Genomic DNA, 16,077 nt, shown 5'->3' on the forward strand with positions numbered 1-16,077 from the left:
TGACATTAAGAACAGCTAGTCATTACAGAATATAGGCAAAACACTAATAAAACATACCAATTTATGAGCAATTGAGTTCTAGTCCTGAGCACAGAGTATACGTAGCTGCACAACTTTGGTCAACAAGGATTATATGCTAACATTAACACAAATCATATGGCATTCACTGTTAGCAGGATACAGCCATGTCAGATAGATGTGTCATTAACAGCTTCTTCCCATCTTTTACTCACTCCGCTTTCCTAACAACAGTGTAAGTGACCTTTAGAATCTTGAAACAACGCCTGTCGTAATCAAAGGCTTATTACTGGGACATCATCATCATTCCCCTGCTACCCTAAAATGCAAAACAGCTGATCATACTTGTGAGTGAAATACAGCAGAGCACTTTTGTTATATATTCCAGGTTATAATTTTGAGATGGTCATTAGAGAAGACTGATTTCCAGTTAATTTTAACCGCAAGTGTTACATACGCACACAAATTCAGCCATAATATATAGACATATATATGTGACCATTGAGACACAAGCATGTAACCAAGAGGTTATTTTTTTTCTTAAATACAGTACATATTTTAAGGACAGCAGGTCTAAGTAGAAGAGTTCACTCTCAGTTCATTCCAGTCATCAGTGTTTACCTAATAAACATGCAGCAAACTGCATAGAGTGCACCTCAAATTCATCAATATATTCATTTATCCCCATCATTTCAATTACTGGCAAGATCTTCACTTGCATCTCCCGTATCTGAGCTCTGTCCATCTATTACATTTCGAGCTTTCCAGATCCTCACAGTCCGGTCACTGAAAAATAAAACAAGGCAGTATTAGAGCTAGGGATGGGGGGAGGGCAGGGAAGTTTATTCTTAAAAGCTCAGGTGTCTTATTCAGAGAGGCGTTGTTGGCAAAATAAGATTTCCTTAATGGATATGCAAGGGTCTTTCCACCTCCAGGAGACTTTGTAATCTAAGATGTACAACATTTAAGATTCCCTAACCTTATCACAGCAGTGGCTGCTACCTTTTACCATCTAGGCAAGTATAAAGATTATATGTCTAAGGAAAGTAAAAATCCTACTCCGCTATTACTTGATTTTTTTTAAAATACAGCTAATGGTAATAGGCTTAAGTAGACTGACATCAGAGAAGAGCTGCTATCTCATGTAACTATTTGCGACTCAGCAGACCACAAGCAAACAGCCAGCGTACTACAGAATTAGAGACACAGACTCCGTAGGACAAGGCTACTTCCTGCCATAAAAAAGTGTGAAAAGTTTAACAGGTTAAATCAAACAGGACCCGAAATGTGCTCCATTTACATGAGAGGCGTCAATCTACAATAAGAAAAGGTAAAAAAAGCACAGAACCACAAGACAATACAAAGTCCTAAAATCCCCCTGCAAAAAAACCCAAACCCCTTTGCCAGGGTATATGCTGGAAAGCATATGCCAGCGAGCTGCTGGTCAGAAGCTCAGGAGAGGCAAGCCGTAATTCTGTACTTTTGGCAACAGTCACTATTTACGCAATTTTTAAAGTATGTGTAAGTAAAGTATCACATGGAATGTGTTACAAAACTCTAACATAATTAAAAAGTAAAATAAAGAATTAGTCTTGTTAAATAGCAATTTATCCTGTACAACAAAAGTAGAAGTTATGAATTTCTCATAAACATTGAGTTACGTGACTAGCAAACACTGACTCATGTATTCCTTATAACCCCCTCAAATAAAGCCAGGAGGCAGCAGTCAGGACAGACTTTATCACAGTATAGAGGTTTGCTGACTTGAGCCTTCACTTCACTGTAAATTGTCAGGAATACCCTAAGTTCTGTAGACCTTCACCACAATGTTACAAGTGCCAAAAGGCTGGGATTTTCTTTCACTAGTAATAAAGAATAAATTTCAGGTGCATGTATGTTCTAAACTTATTTATAACCTTTAGGCAAACAGAGACATAGGCTTTGACGTCTCTACCCCTATCTACTAATGCTTAAACATAAAAATAGGCCACCAAACGTGGAAACTTGGCAACTTTGAAATCCTGCTCCGATTCAGAAAGACCTGCTTTCAGTTCAGAAGGCCAGAAGCTTCCGCGACTGGCACTAGAAGATAATACGACAGCTTTCACAGCTCCTGTGCTCGGACTACGCCACTAAGCAGGCTCTGCTGCCGTCTCCCACGCTTTCTTCAAAACGAGATATTTTTCTTGGTTTAGTCCCCTGAGGCTTCGGGTATTCAATTTGCTCACTTTTACTGAGGAAGCAAATATTCAAATCAAGGTGTTTAAAGGATTGTAGGACAGCTTGCAAAGCTTCTGCTACACACCAGCACTTAAAAATAAACAAACAAAAACCAAACCAAAAACCGACCACGTACCATGGCTTTTAGAAGCATTCCCACAGGTCAGGAATCAGTCCTAGCAGTAAACAGCCCAACTGTAGAGACAACTTGGTACAGTTCTCAACTATTGCCAAATTCTCCCTGCCATCCTGTAGACCAGTGGTCTCCAAACTTTTTTGATCATGCACCCCTACCACTAAAAAATTGTTGAGCACACACCCCCATGTGTATTTATTCATAAATTATTATATACACATATTACTGAAGTTCTAGTATTTTCTTCCTGTGCCCCAATGGATCGTGTTGTGCATCCCCTGGGGCGCATGCACCCCACTTTGGAGATCACTGCAGTAGATCATTAGCATTTAGGGGCATGGACCAGGTCTTGCCATGCTTGCTATGAAGTGACTTACACAACTGAAGATCTCCTAAATGCATTTGCATGGGCAGAATCCTAGCAGGACCTATGGAAAAGAAAGATTCATGGAGAAGAAAAACTCACTCTGCTGCTGTGAAAATCTGGCTGGAGTTGGTGCAGATTGCATTTATAGGGCTGTCGTGTCCCTTCATCTCCCCAATGGGTGCGAAGGTATCCACATTCCAGAGCTTGAGGGTGCCTCCTCTGCAGCCACTGAGCAGAACCGGAGCACCAGGTACCAGGCCAAGAGCACACACCCAGTCTTTGTGAGCATTAGGAACTTGCTGAAAAAGAGAAGGCAGGCAAGTGTCACAGGGCTGCAAAAACAACTTGTAGAAGAACGAGCACAGAAATGGAAAAATCCCAAGTTCTAAGCCCGATTCCTGTCCTGCAGTAGATTTGCTACGTGACGCTGGGCATCTCTCAGCCCTGTGGCTTCTCCTCCTTTAGAGCAAGGAGAGTGCTATCTTCCAGGAGGCTACTTGTATACCACGAGCTTGTTTCTCTTTGTGAAACAGTACTGCAAAACAAGAAGAAAGTCCAATATGCGCAACTGACCTGACATGGAACAGAAATTAATTTAGGATAATGCTAAATCTGCATATGTTCAAATGCACATTTGAACATATGATCTCTGTATATGTTTCAAGTCTGTCTGTAAAACAGTTATAAAACACATAAAAAGAAAATCCAAAATACTGCTCAAAAAATACACCAGGTAGACAAACTGTTTCTCTATTTGCCTTCCTCCTTTCTTCTTTTCCCATTGCACATTATAAATTGATTTTGTGATGTAGCACTTAACAAAAATACATTAATTCTTTATTGAGGAAGGACACTAGCATTTTACTGCTAATTCAGAAAGCAAAATGCTGCACAGACCAGCTGAGAACAACATCCATTTGATACCAACACTGGGGAAATAATAACCCAAGTTTGCTCTCTTTTAAGGGGACCAAGAGTGGCTCTTCTCCAGCTCAGTTTGGTAGGAACTGCTTTGGTTTGCTGCCTTTCTCATATTATGGAGCACATGCAACTTTCTACGAGCATCTTGGCGTTTTACCTGTAATATAGACTGCTATCACAACACTGGTGGTCTGGTCCTGAAGCACTTCATAAAACTGGGTGGAGGGGGTTTCCTATAAATTTTAATTTTGTCACAGAAGCATTTTGTGGCTTGGGTTGTGTAGCATGAAGTGAAGTGGATGATGTCCAAATTCTTTTGAATACCATGTTTGTTAAGTGTTTAACACATGTATGCCGAACCAGGACCTCTGTTGAAATGTTAGCATTTATACCTTAAAGCAGTTCAGCTCTGTTTTCAGGGTGGGTTGGTTTTTATTTTCCCTTCATCTAAAACAGTCGAGTGTACACACCAGAAGAAAGTTGCAACGATAGAAATTCTCACTGGATATGGGGGAGGGGGGGGGAATTCATACAAGAGCAGTTTAAGCATTGCAATGGGTCACGCAGAGCAGCTGTGCAATCTGTGACCTGGGAGATTTTGAAAACTCAGCTGGGCAAGGCCTTGAGTAACCAGACCTAACTACAAAGTTGGCCTTGCTTGGATCAGTGGGCCAGCTTTGCACTGTGACACCTCCAGTGGGCCCTTTCACCCTGAATTCCCCCATGACTAGCAAAAGTAACAGCACTTTTCTTCATTCCCTAAAAAGACAGAGAACAAAAATTATTTATATTGTTTTGTCAAATGCTTTAGTCTCACCTCCTTGGTAAACACAAAACATTTTATAGAAATTAAAAAAAGAAGGAATCGTGAGATCATTTTTATTAAGTTCTACTTTTAAAACTAAAACAAACAGGGGAACATGAAGTACAGAAATTATGAAACGCACATATACCAAAAGGAAAATAAGAAAAGGAATACAATTAAGTCCACTGTTATATACTACTTTACCCCCCACCCCTATATTCTTTCTGATGTTAAATTAATTGCAATGGCAAAAATGCACATTGCATAATGCTTTAATGAGCCTAAAATACAAGAGTGAAGCAGCTTCTCACAACTTTAATAAAGTCATCCCGAGACTACAAAATCTTTCCTGTTCCTGTGGTCCTCCTGTTTTTGCTAACGAGCTGCTTAGTACCTTTTCCTAGACAGAGAGATATGAGGGTAGATGTCCCAATATGGCCAAGTGAAGGTTTTCTATAAGAAGCTGAATTTCTGAATCCTTCTTTTAACTGTGAAGTCTTAGTAGTATTCTGAAAAGAAACTGGCACCCAGTTGGACAATTTTGAAAGAAGTTAAAGAAAGACTGTGTATTTATGGAATACTAAGTATGCCCATATAGAAATTTTCTTTTTAAGGTGACCATCCATTATTCTCTCATGTCCCAAAACTTTAATATTCTATTTGTTTCCTTGCTATCAGTCTGCACACTACTTGCACATAAAAGACACGTCCTCCTCCCTCCAAGAATTATTAAATGATTGGTATCTAACCAAGCCTTTGCAAGAACAGCAGTATCTTCTGGCTTTTGTTTTTCTGCCTTCCATTTCTCACAGAGTCTCAACTTAAATAATTGTATCTCTACTTCAACAACCTCTCATAAGACCTAAAAGAAAAGACTGACTTATAGCAAGTAGCTAAAAATCAAAGTTATCTATGTCAGACAAATTACAATGAACTTCAAAGTTTCCCTGGATTTGAGGTCCTTTTTGCCCCCCCCCCCCCCCCCTTTTTAACAATAAAAACTTACAGCAAATATGTTCTAACAGCAAACAGATTATGTGTGTGTTGTATACATTACATAACATATGCATTGTATAACAAGATGAATGGAGATCTAAGGAGTAAGCTTTTTAGAAAAAAGACTGGGTGGAACGAAGTACATTGTAAACCCTCTTCACAAGAAAATATTCTGTAGCCTGATCTGAATTGTTCATCATTAATGAGTTCCCAGCGCAAAATTTACCAACTTATCAATAACAAGAATGATATCCAATTGTTCCAATCACAGAGGAGGCAAGTGCTGCCTTCACTTTGAAGCAAAAAAAAAAAAATCCACATACAACAGCTAAAATAGACAGCTAACTACTTCATCAGAATTTCCTGATGCTACACACACTGAAAAGAAAAGCAACTGCGTTCCTAGTGTGAAGATCAAGTAATTATCGATTTCTTTCTTAGTCAGTGCTCTGTACCTTCCCTATTAAAAACATCAGTATCTAAATGAATAGTCATTGTATGAGCCTGAACATTTACACAGCCTGAAAACAGTTCTACAGCATGATTGTCACATTAGCCGCATGATTTTTTCCATTACCTGAAGAAGGTCTTTTTGAGCCAAATCCCATTTCTTAATTCCATTATCTCTGGATCCACTAAAAAGGTTGTCTCCCATAATAGCAAGTGCTTCAATGCCATCATAATGAGGAGGTTCAAAATTGTGTGTAGGACTTACACTTCCAAGAGCCCCTTCAGTCACATCGAACATCTAAAATAAATAAATGATCAAATATATTAAGCCAAATTATCTGCCATCTAACCAGCTTGGAAGACACTGCAGTGAATAACTTCAGGGGAAAAACTTGGAAAGTCTTATTACAGGCCACTGTATCATGGTGTATATTTGACAGAATTTATCTACCAGAACAACTCCTTTCTCCTCTTCTACCTCTTGGCTGAAGCAGGAATGCTTCACTAACTTCAAAGACGACTGCTCTGGGAAGAACTGCTACTACTTGGTTACGAAATACACAGTATCTTTACAAGCAAGAGCCTATATATACCGTGTGGTGGGCTAGAGGAACAAAGCTCATGAGTGAGTATGGGAAACACGACTCACACTGGGAGAATTGTACAGGCAGCTGCAGGAAGAGGCATTAATATATTTTTCTGGACAAGGTGTTTTGGCAAGGGTTACATGCCATTACACGCTGATGCTTTCCATGGACTAGACACACCTCTCTCCTTGGCTTGTGCTCCAAGAATGAGGTCTTAAAACAGATTCTTTAAGTGAGGCCATTTAACAATTTAAGGCATAATCAGCCCCATCAGCTCTTTGTTCCTAGAGCAGCAGAGTAAGCAGCCCTGTGTCATTTTGCATTGCAGCGAGCCAGAACTCACCCAGTTAGACTGAGCTGGGGAGGAACAGATGAGCCATAACTTTTTAAACCCCTACCTCTGTTTCACAAGCAAATGTCAGACTTCATCCCCTATTATTTGCTCTTCATTGACCTTTTAAAATGGATAAGCTTGGCAGTAAAAATGGGACAGCTTGGTAGCATAAAAGAATACCTTAAGTGAGTTAAAGGTATTTTAAAAGTTACCGCATTCAATTAACATGCATCAGTTCCAGTCGTAACAAAAAAGTTACACCAGAAAAATTGGGCCCTTAGACAGAGGTGACTAATATTCCTGGCTCAGTAGACAAGACAGTACTTTCCTGTGGCAGGGGAAAGCAGCATCTGCGACCAGACCTACTATCCCCAGTGGACCTACCCATGTGGAGAAGCACCGAGAATTCCCAAACTGCTGCACTGACCATGCGCATACAGATATTTGTACTATCCAAAGCAGCTTGACAATTATGGACACATTCACCTTGCGGAACACACACTACTCTGCAGCACATACATATGGCCAAAATATCCTTGGATATTCTAGTGGTGTAAGTCAAGAAGCAGGCGGCCTCACAAGGATGTATGTAGCCTGCCCACAGCAAGGGAGCACACAAGAATGGCAGATAAACTTCTCTGACTGTTGACAGCTCTGTTTTCCAAAAGCCCTTCCACCTTCTTGTTTGTCACATGGAGTTGGTAGCATGACGCACTTGCATTACATGATCACATAGTGTTGTCCCCACTGAGGTCCTACACTCATTACTGTGCCAGGATGGTAGCTCTTAACTAACCCAATATTCTAAACCGTGCAGAGAAGTAATTATTAGAGTGCCTCTCTCTGTCACCCTACTGCCTAAGAATCCTCTGGTCTCTAACCACAGGGACTGCTGATAGGATTCAAATCCACGGCCCAAACTGTCAAGCTATGCATCCACCTCCCAGGCAACCTTCTGAGGCTGGCCCAGTGCACAGCCAAGAGTCCAAGAATTGCAGGATAATGTCAAAAAAAGCAAGCCCTTCTCAGTGAGAAACCTCACTCAGGTTCTGGCTCCTGCTCCACTCCTAGATGTGTTTATACACTTTTTCTAGTGTGCAAGAAGTATAAAGACCAGAAAAAAGGGTACTCCCGCACAACAGGCTAGAGTATCTTGCTCACTCTCTCTTCGGCCTCATGAATCACATATTCTTTGCAGTGTGAAGGTCAGCTTTATGGGGAAGATGATGTATAGTTCCCTAAGTCTGGTGGTTTGGGCATACTCCCGAGGAACGAGCTCAGGGGTTCAAATACCCCCTGCCTGAGGAAACTATTGTAACACCACTGGCTATGCTTTGAACACAACTCAGAGCAACCTGCGTACTAATGAGCACACCAAATAGACAGGGCACCTTGGCTGAGATGTTCTGACCTCTCTCTCCTTTCCCACTCCAGAACCCGGGTAAAACTTAAGCAAGAGTCTGGGCTAGACCTAGTAGCTGTTATGAATATTTCTCCAAGACTTCATACACCCAATGTCCACCTTACTGGGGATTAAGAAAAAGTTTAACTACAGATAACCATCCAATTAAAAATAGCACTGAAGTGATCAACGTTTATTAAGACTGAACATTACTCATAATCTATAACTGATGAAAGAATTTCCGTCTTGGCTATCATGTTCCAGATATGGAGATGTGAGTCACTTGTGCTGAAGCCTGCATCCCATGCTGATGTGAAGAGTTAAAATAAATAAGCAAATACTAATGGTTTACCTTTATATAATGATCCTTTGAACCAGAGACAATAAGATCTTGTCCATTGGAAATTCGATCTACAGTAAGGCACATAACAGGACCTTGGTGACCAGTTAGCTTTCCCGTAGACTGAAATCTTCAAGAATAAGAGAAGAAATGAGGACTTGTAGTTTTTTTCATTTATGCAATACAATTTATAGCACAGTCTCTGCCAGAATGGATCTTTTTATCTTCCCCATGTCTTCGCTATTCACCCCCTGGTTACATATACTCTATTGTTCATATCCATGTGTAAATGTTAAATCTATGTTAAATGTAAACAAAAGCTTCTCTTTATGTAAAATGAGAATTAAAAAATTTTAAAGTAAAGACAAATCAGACCCCTCAAAGTATTTCCTGTATTTTGAATGCACTCTTTCTGTTTCGAAAAGTGCTGTTATAGTGTGGCTATCATAGGCCCCTATTATATTACATTACATCAATCAGCTTTCATCATCTCATCAACAAGTACTAGTAAGGCTTCATGCATCTGTCACCTTACAAGGGTCTGTTTTATAGTGCCTGTCTTAAACAAAACCTTGTACTTTTCCTTTCATTGTGTTTTGTTCCTTTTCCTTTCCTGTGTTTGTCCTTTCAATATGTAAAGGGGCCTCATAAGAAAGATGGAGACAGACTTTTTAGCAGGGCCTGTACTGATAAGAGAAGGGGTAATGGTTTTAAACTAAAAGAGGGTAGATGCAGACTAGATACAAGGAAGACATTTTTTACGATGAGGGTGGTGAAACACTGGAACGGGTTTCCCAGAGAGGTGGTCAATGCCCCATCCCTGGAAACATTCAAGGCCAGGCTGGATGGGGCTCTGAGCAACCTGATCTAGTTGAAGATGTCCCTGTTCATTGCAGGGGGGTTGGACTAGATGACCTTTAAAGGTCCCTTCCAACCCAAACTATTCTATGATGCTATATTTTTTCCAATCATTTTTACTGAAACTATTCACCATAACCTTAACACACGAGGAGATCATGAGAACCTCCATTATCTCAGTAACCACCACGGCATGGATTAGTTGATCCATATCTTGACCATATTTTGCCCACGTTATGGACATTACCATAAACAGGAAACACTTCATTGACTTTGTTTCATGTGCACAGGTAACCACCTAAAAACATTCTCTTCTACTGGTGTTCAGTACCTTTTCAGGTCCCACATCCTCACTGAGTTTCCAGCAGCCGCATAGAGGAATGTGCCAGTTGGATTTAGTGCGATCTGATTGATCTGGTTTTCTCCAGCCGGGATAGTGACTGTTCTGTTAGTACTACCTGAACACACATCACCAGGCATCGCCTGGCCTGAAGACCTGAGTGCAAAGCGGGGGGGGGGGGGGGGGATAAAAAAAGAAAACTCCCTTATTTATGTATTCATAATAAGCCAATTATGAATACTGAACATTTGATGGAACACTATAGGCATGAATGCAAATTGTTTTGTGCTTCCATATATTACCAATGCCCTAAACTGGCTTAGCCTGAACGTGTAAAGAAAGCCCCTCCAGCCCCAAACAGTGTACTTAAGTTACACTGTGCTGCATTATTGAATTAAATCTACTATTTTTTTTAATCTAAAAGTAAGATTCATTTAAACTCTTGGCATTCAAGGTTTAGCATACTTACGTCAATGTCCGAATACACTTAGCAGAATCTCTGATGTCCCACACCTTGATATAGGAGGTTGAGACTGTGAAGACCAGGCTAGTGTAGTTGCAATATTTTATAGAGACAACGTTATTTGGATGACCCCCAAGAGACATAATTTCTTGTCCAGTTACCAGATTCCAGACTTTACAGGTGCGATCTAAATAAAGACCAGCAAAAAGGGAAAAAATTTAAAAAAAATTTAAACAAACAAACAAACAAAAAAACACCAAAGAAACACCACAGAAAACATGATTTTCCAAAACTCAATTAATTTTTAAAAAGTCCATATATTCATTTGCACTCATACATAACCCTCCATTTTGGTAAGCACTTTTAAAGACCTATTTAATTAATCTGTTTTTGTAGAGTACACATGGGCATCATCCACCATCATCAAAACTAAGCAAGGTTAATCATTAAATGTCATGTTGAAGATGTGCATATTAGCTCCCATAGCATTTTAAAATGATAAAACCCCGCGTCAACCCTAAACTGTCAAACAGACAGTTTGGAGGCTGTAAAGTTTGGATGATGACAGATCAAGAGAACTACTCAATTTTTAATTCAAGGATTCCTCATCAAGAACATAGTTCAGGAGGGGCTTTGAGCCTCAGCATGACAGAGGACTGACTGCCACAACAAAATTACAAAGGTGAGAAGTGATCCAAACTATTTGGTTCTTTAGGAGCCTCTGAAAATCCCAATGTAAGTGCTTCAGTCACAATTTTCACTCAGTAGCAAAGGAATTTAAATACTGCAACCTTCTATGTACTAAAGGCCCAGATGCCTAGAGGTTTTCAAGACTTTTGCAACACAAATAGAGTCCACACAGGCAACCCTCCTTGTTGTACCACATCTGTATCATTCCATATATTTCAGAAGTATATTTTTACTGGAATAAGTACTGGGAGGATAAAGAGAAAACTTCATGTGTAGGTGGTGTTTATAAGAGCACAAAGAAGGTAAGTATACCAAGAACTCATCAGCTACTTTAAAAAACCCAACTATCAAGACCAGAGCCCAATACCCGTAATGCACCTGAAAGCTTATTGGCATTCCTGAATTGGCACTGTCTGCTAGTGTTATGGCTGTCAGTGAGCTGAGGCTTTCTGCTTCAGCAACAATTTCCAAAAGATTTAATGTAATGAAACCACTGTCTATACTCTTGTACTTTTGAGGACAAGGATACTTTGTAAAGTTTTCCCCTCCAAAAATATATACAGGAATAATTCTTCCATAAATATGGGAAGCTAGCATATGACAAGAAAGAGCAAATATTTACAACATCTGCAAGCACCCATGTGTCAAAAACCAGCAAACCCTTTAGAACACAAATCTAGATGTAAAATAAAAACATATCTTTAAAAGCCTTTTTTTTCCCCACATAGCCACTAAATTTGAAAACTCAATACAAATCAACCAAGCAACATTTACAGAAGCTAAAAATACGTCCTTTTTTGCACTTGTATCCACTTCCACAAATGTTAAAATGTTGGCTTAAAACTTATTAGACCAAAAGGTTGCCAATTCACTGTAAGAACATGTCTTGGTATTTTTAACAGCCAGGTAGTAGAATAGCACAGAAACCATACCTTTCTTCCGAAACACTATTTCTACCAGCTTGAAGAGTTCATAGAGTGGCTGCACCACCCAGTAGGGAATTTACTGACTACTAGATCCAGCCCCTCCCACAAGTGCCACACAACTCTTACACCCACAAGGGACAGGATGAGGTGCACAAGGAAAGCAGAAAATGGCCCTAGCTCTGCTCAAAGAATCAACTATGGGAGGAAGAATCTATTCAATCTCTGCAGGTAGCACAGCCAAAGATGTGCTGATTTCCACCTCTATGCCTACCCTGAAGCCATTACTTTGCATTGCATGTCATGTGCGAACATGTTACCATGATTGGTTCCATCATATCACTCAACAAATGTTAATGTTATTCTTGAGAGTTACTTTTTCCACTACAAATGAACAGCTAAATACTACCCACTGGAATTAAAAACCTGTAGATAATTACTGTAAATCCTTCTTCAGCTTATGTTGCAAAATGGATCCTCACAATTTTCCAGTGTGTTTACAGCACTAAGCACATTAAGAGAATTTCATAATATCCCAAGTTGTCAACGCAGCCTCTGTAGGCAGAACAGACGCAGGAAGCTTGCCTAACCTTTAGATCCAGTGAAAAGAAGATCATCAGTTGCATCAACACAAAGCACAGCCTTGGTATGTCCTTCAGCTGTATAAATACACTGAAGTGGGGATGATCTGATGGATTTTGAAGCAGGAAATGGGTTAATTATCCCCCTAAAGAAAAAAAGAGAATGTGAGCTGGGCATAGTAATAGACACAAATAAAATTAATTTACTTAAATGTAGGGAAAAAATTAATCTAATTTTCTTACATGGGCAGAACAGCTGAATACCTTTCATAAACTATGTAAGGATTTTTAGTGTTTAGCTTCAACAATTGTCAACTCTGGACTATCAGTTAAACAAAATCACATACAAAACCAAACAAATGAAAAAGACAAGATGCTGAGTAATGGGTATATGGGAAAGTCTGCATAATGCTGAAAGAACTAGGATGCTCCTAGATTCATAGGTCTAACCTTAAGACTGCAAATTGCATAGACATCTTAGTCTAAATAGCACGTCTGAAAAATGGAGCAAGTGTAGTGTACACGGCCAATTCCAAACTCAGCAGGCATTTCACATCAATTGCCTTCTACGGGCAGGCATGGAGAACTGCTGCTAATTTGTGTGCCTGAGGAAGGTTCCTACTGCACCCTGTACCCAATGCCACACTTATACTCAAATGGCTAAAAGGGAGTATGGTTGGAGTACAGATACCCCAGAGGAATCTTCCTGGGGCTTTGTAGCTAGTTCTGTGGTGAGACCAAAAGACTAACTCAGCCTGGGGGGTGGGGGAAAGTTCATCACCAAACAAAAATTATCAGCAGTCTAAAATCCCATGCATACAACTGTACACACACAGGCTCCACTGATTTCTGTGAAGTGTAGAAAATCCTCAAGGTAATGCCTGCACACATGCAACACAATGCTGTGACCTGACCAGCTTGCAGTTAAGACTCACTGTCATGCTTTTCTGGGAATTACACAGGTGACTGTGAGAAAAAGAACGAAGCCATAGTCCTATCTCACAAAAAAAAAACCAAAACAAAAAAAACCCAAAACACACACACACACACACACACCCCAGTGTCAGATGCTTTAGGAAAATGTAAAAATTCCATACTATTGCCCAGAAGCTTGCTACAGGAAGGAAAAAGTCCTTCATGATACTATCTAACTTTGTGACAATTAGCTGGTTTATCTAGTACAGTCTTAGAAATTATTATTTTATACATTTTTACTGTTCAGGACATCTTCATTCATATAATTCATTACTCCTTCACAATCCTTTTATAGATTTTACTAATATTAATACTGTCTTAAATTATTTGACAGTAACTTCCTCATTTTAGAAAAGCATTCCCCTTTCATTCTGCACCTTTTTATGTTTTCAGGAATACAGGAACAATTTACTTTATTATTATGATTATTTACTTTATTATTGTGATATTTATTTAGTATTATTATTTATTATTATTATGATATTTACTTTATTATTATGATATTTATTTTATTATTATGATTAGTTTAGGTGTCTATGCTTTTGTTTTCTAACACCACACAAAACTAATATTGTTTTCTCTGTAATATTCCCCAGTGGATCATGCTGCCTCTAGACCGAGTTATTCCTATTGCTGTTCTCACCCACTCGTTCCTGTGGCAAGCCATGTAAAATACATGTCCTGGAGCTATTTCTCTACCTATGTGCAGTGCTCTGAAATCTACAGACAAAAAAAATGCTACGACTGCTACAATGACCAGACAAAGCCACCATCACATTATTATTAGCCCTTTGCCCCTGTCTTAATAAATTAATTTTTCACTGAGTACCAAAATCCTAAGCCACAGCTTAGAACATGAGTGGGGAACATTTCTTTCATCTCTTAAGCCACTGTGCATTCTGTCAGAAAGACATCATAAAAAACCTGTTCATTTTTATTTATGCTGGGATTTAATTTTTAGTGACCAAAGCATACAACTGAACAAGAAAAACAAAAAGAAAGAGAGAGGCATATAAAACCTAAGAAAATGTCTGCTCCTCTCTCTTTGTTTTCTTAAAAAAAAAAAAAAAGAAAAAGAAAAAAGAAAAAGAGAGAGAGAAAGAATATGTCTAAGGAAAGGTTTATACCCTACTTCATTTAAAAAGAAAAAATCCGACATGCTCAACAACGATAAAGAACACCCTAAAAAAGGAGAGGGGGAGACATGCTTGACCAAAATGCCAGATTTATAAACTTCTGGCAAAAGCAAAAGAGATACAGTGCACAAATATCAGGAAGATTCATGCAGCAAAATGAAATTTCCTAAGAACTGGAATAACTTCAGTGAGAGATGCCAAGAAAACAGAAAAGAGAAAGAGAGAGTACCTGTGTACCTCCGACAGAGAGGAATCACTTTCATCAGACCTACAATCAACAGTGGTGGAATTGTGAGGAGAAAGAATATAGGTATCAGCAAAGTAAAGCCTCCATATGAGAAGAACAAACAACAGCATGGCCAATTCAGAAAAGCAATGCAAATCCACATACAGTATGCAGCATTGCTCAGGGCATACCTCAAACGATAATACAGGGAGCGGGGCGGAATAATGATCTTAAAATAGCACTCTCAGCAGTAAGTTACACTGGTAGACTGTCTCAGCCCAAGCAGCTGAGTAACACCAGCTGAGCCATTTCTTATTTCCCCAACATTTTCTTACAGAAGTAAAGGCAAAGTAAAAGGAGAAGATGGATGCATAATTTAACCTCCGTAACATAGTGCTTGTTGAACATATCAAAAGGGAAAAAAAATTCTGAACATCAATGCCTGTTAAGTTTAGAAGAAACATGTAAAATGTTAATCATAAAAATATAAATATCAAATGTATTGATAGCCCACTGAAATAAGAACAGCAATTTGCAAATGATCCTAAGTTCAAGATCCTTCACCTTTCATTTTCAAAAACATTTAAAAATAAAAAACAAGAAAACACACAAGAAAAAATCCCCCCCCAAACATGAACATTTGCAGTATGTCTTAAGATGTCCTTCATTTTCAACTCAAATCAAATAGATTCAGCAGTTTCAATTTGACTTCAAAGTCAGTCCACAGAAAATGAAAAGGGTTAGGTGAGAGTTAGCAATAAGATAAAGGCAACATAGCTAAGATAAAGAAGTTACAAGCACAGTTAAACTACTGAAAGCATTGCAAGCTACTGCTTGGTGACTCTGTAGACCACTGAAAAAAACCAAAGTTTTATAAAAAACGATAGTGTAAACAGACAAGAGCAATTTCTTGTCTTGCTACACTCAGAACTAAAGGTTTATTCTGTTTGAGTTGCAGTTCATAAGCGCTGCATGGCACTAGTATCAGTACTGAAACCTGCAATAAAGATGCTGCTCAAGTCAGGTCCACTGCAATTTGGAGTAAGGCTCCTACAGAAACAGATGTCTAACATGCCAGGAAACTAAGCTCTAATTCTTCTAAACATGGTATGAATATTATCTGCTCCTCCAGATCACGTCCTAAGGTCAGTCTGTTCAATAATTTGGATAATCTCTAAACAACTGTGTTCTAGCCATTTCAACATCCCATCCTCTGGGGTGCTGTTTGTGACAGCACTTGGAGCAAAGCTGGAGTAACTAAATAACTGTCAAAAGCACTATTTCCTGAATTGTCAGCTAAATCCTACTT

General features: G+C 39.1%; 1 protein-coding gene across 2 annotated transcripts in view; it reads right to left on the reverse strand.

The window, feature by feature from the left end:
• Nucleotides 1-710: 710 nt before the first annotated feature.
• Nucleotides 711-16,077, reverse strand: part of KIF21A (kinesin family member 21A) — a gene marked incomplete at both ends in the record, with an annotated part of 92,410 nt that continues 77,043 nt past the window's right edge. Inside the window, 8 exons of one of the 2 annotated variants that reach the window (XM_082308767.1) lie at nucleotides 711-804; nucleotides 2,841-3,040; nucleotides 6,041-6,211; nucleotides 8,589-8,706; nucleotides 9,766-9,930; nucleotides 10,244-10,424; nucleotides 12,441-12,577; nucleotides 14,772-14,810. In XM_082308767.1, the coding sequence (XP_082164893.1) occupies nucleotides 711-804; nucleotides 2,841-3,040; nucleotides 6,041-6,211; nucleotides 8,589-8,706; nucleotides 9,766-9,930; nucleotides 10,244-10,424; nucleotides 12,441-12,577; nucleotides 14,772-14,810 (1,105 nt within the window). Of the gene's footprint in view, nucleotides 805-2,840; nucleotides 3,041-6,040; nucleotides 6,212-8,588; nucleotides 8,707-9,765; nucleotides 9,931-10,243; nucleotides 10,425-12,440; nucleotides 12,602-14,771; nucleotides 14,811-16,077 lie in introns of both variants that reach the window. The other variant, XM_082308766.1, reaches the window with a different exon arrangement.

The sequence above is a fragment of the Platalea leucorodia genome, assembly GCF_965183815.1.
Source record: "Platalea leucorodia genome assembly, chromosome: 4".
Classification (NCBI taxonomy): Eukaryota; Metazoa; Chordata; class Aves; order Pelecaniformes; family Threskiornithidae; genus Platalea; species Platalea leucorodia.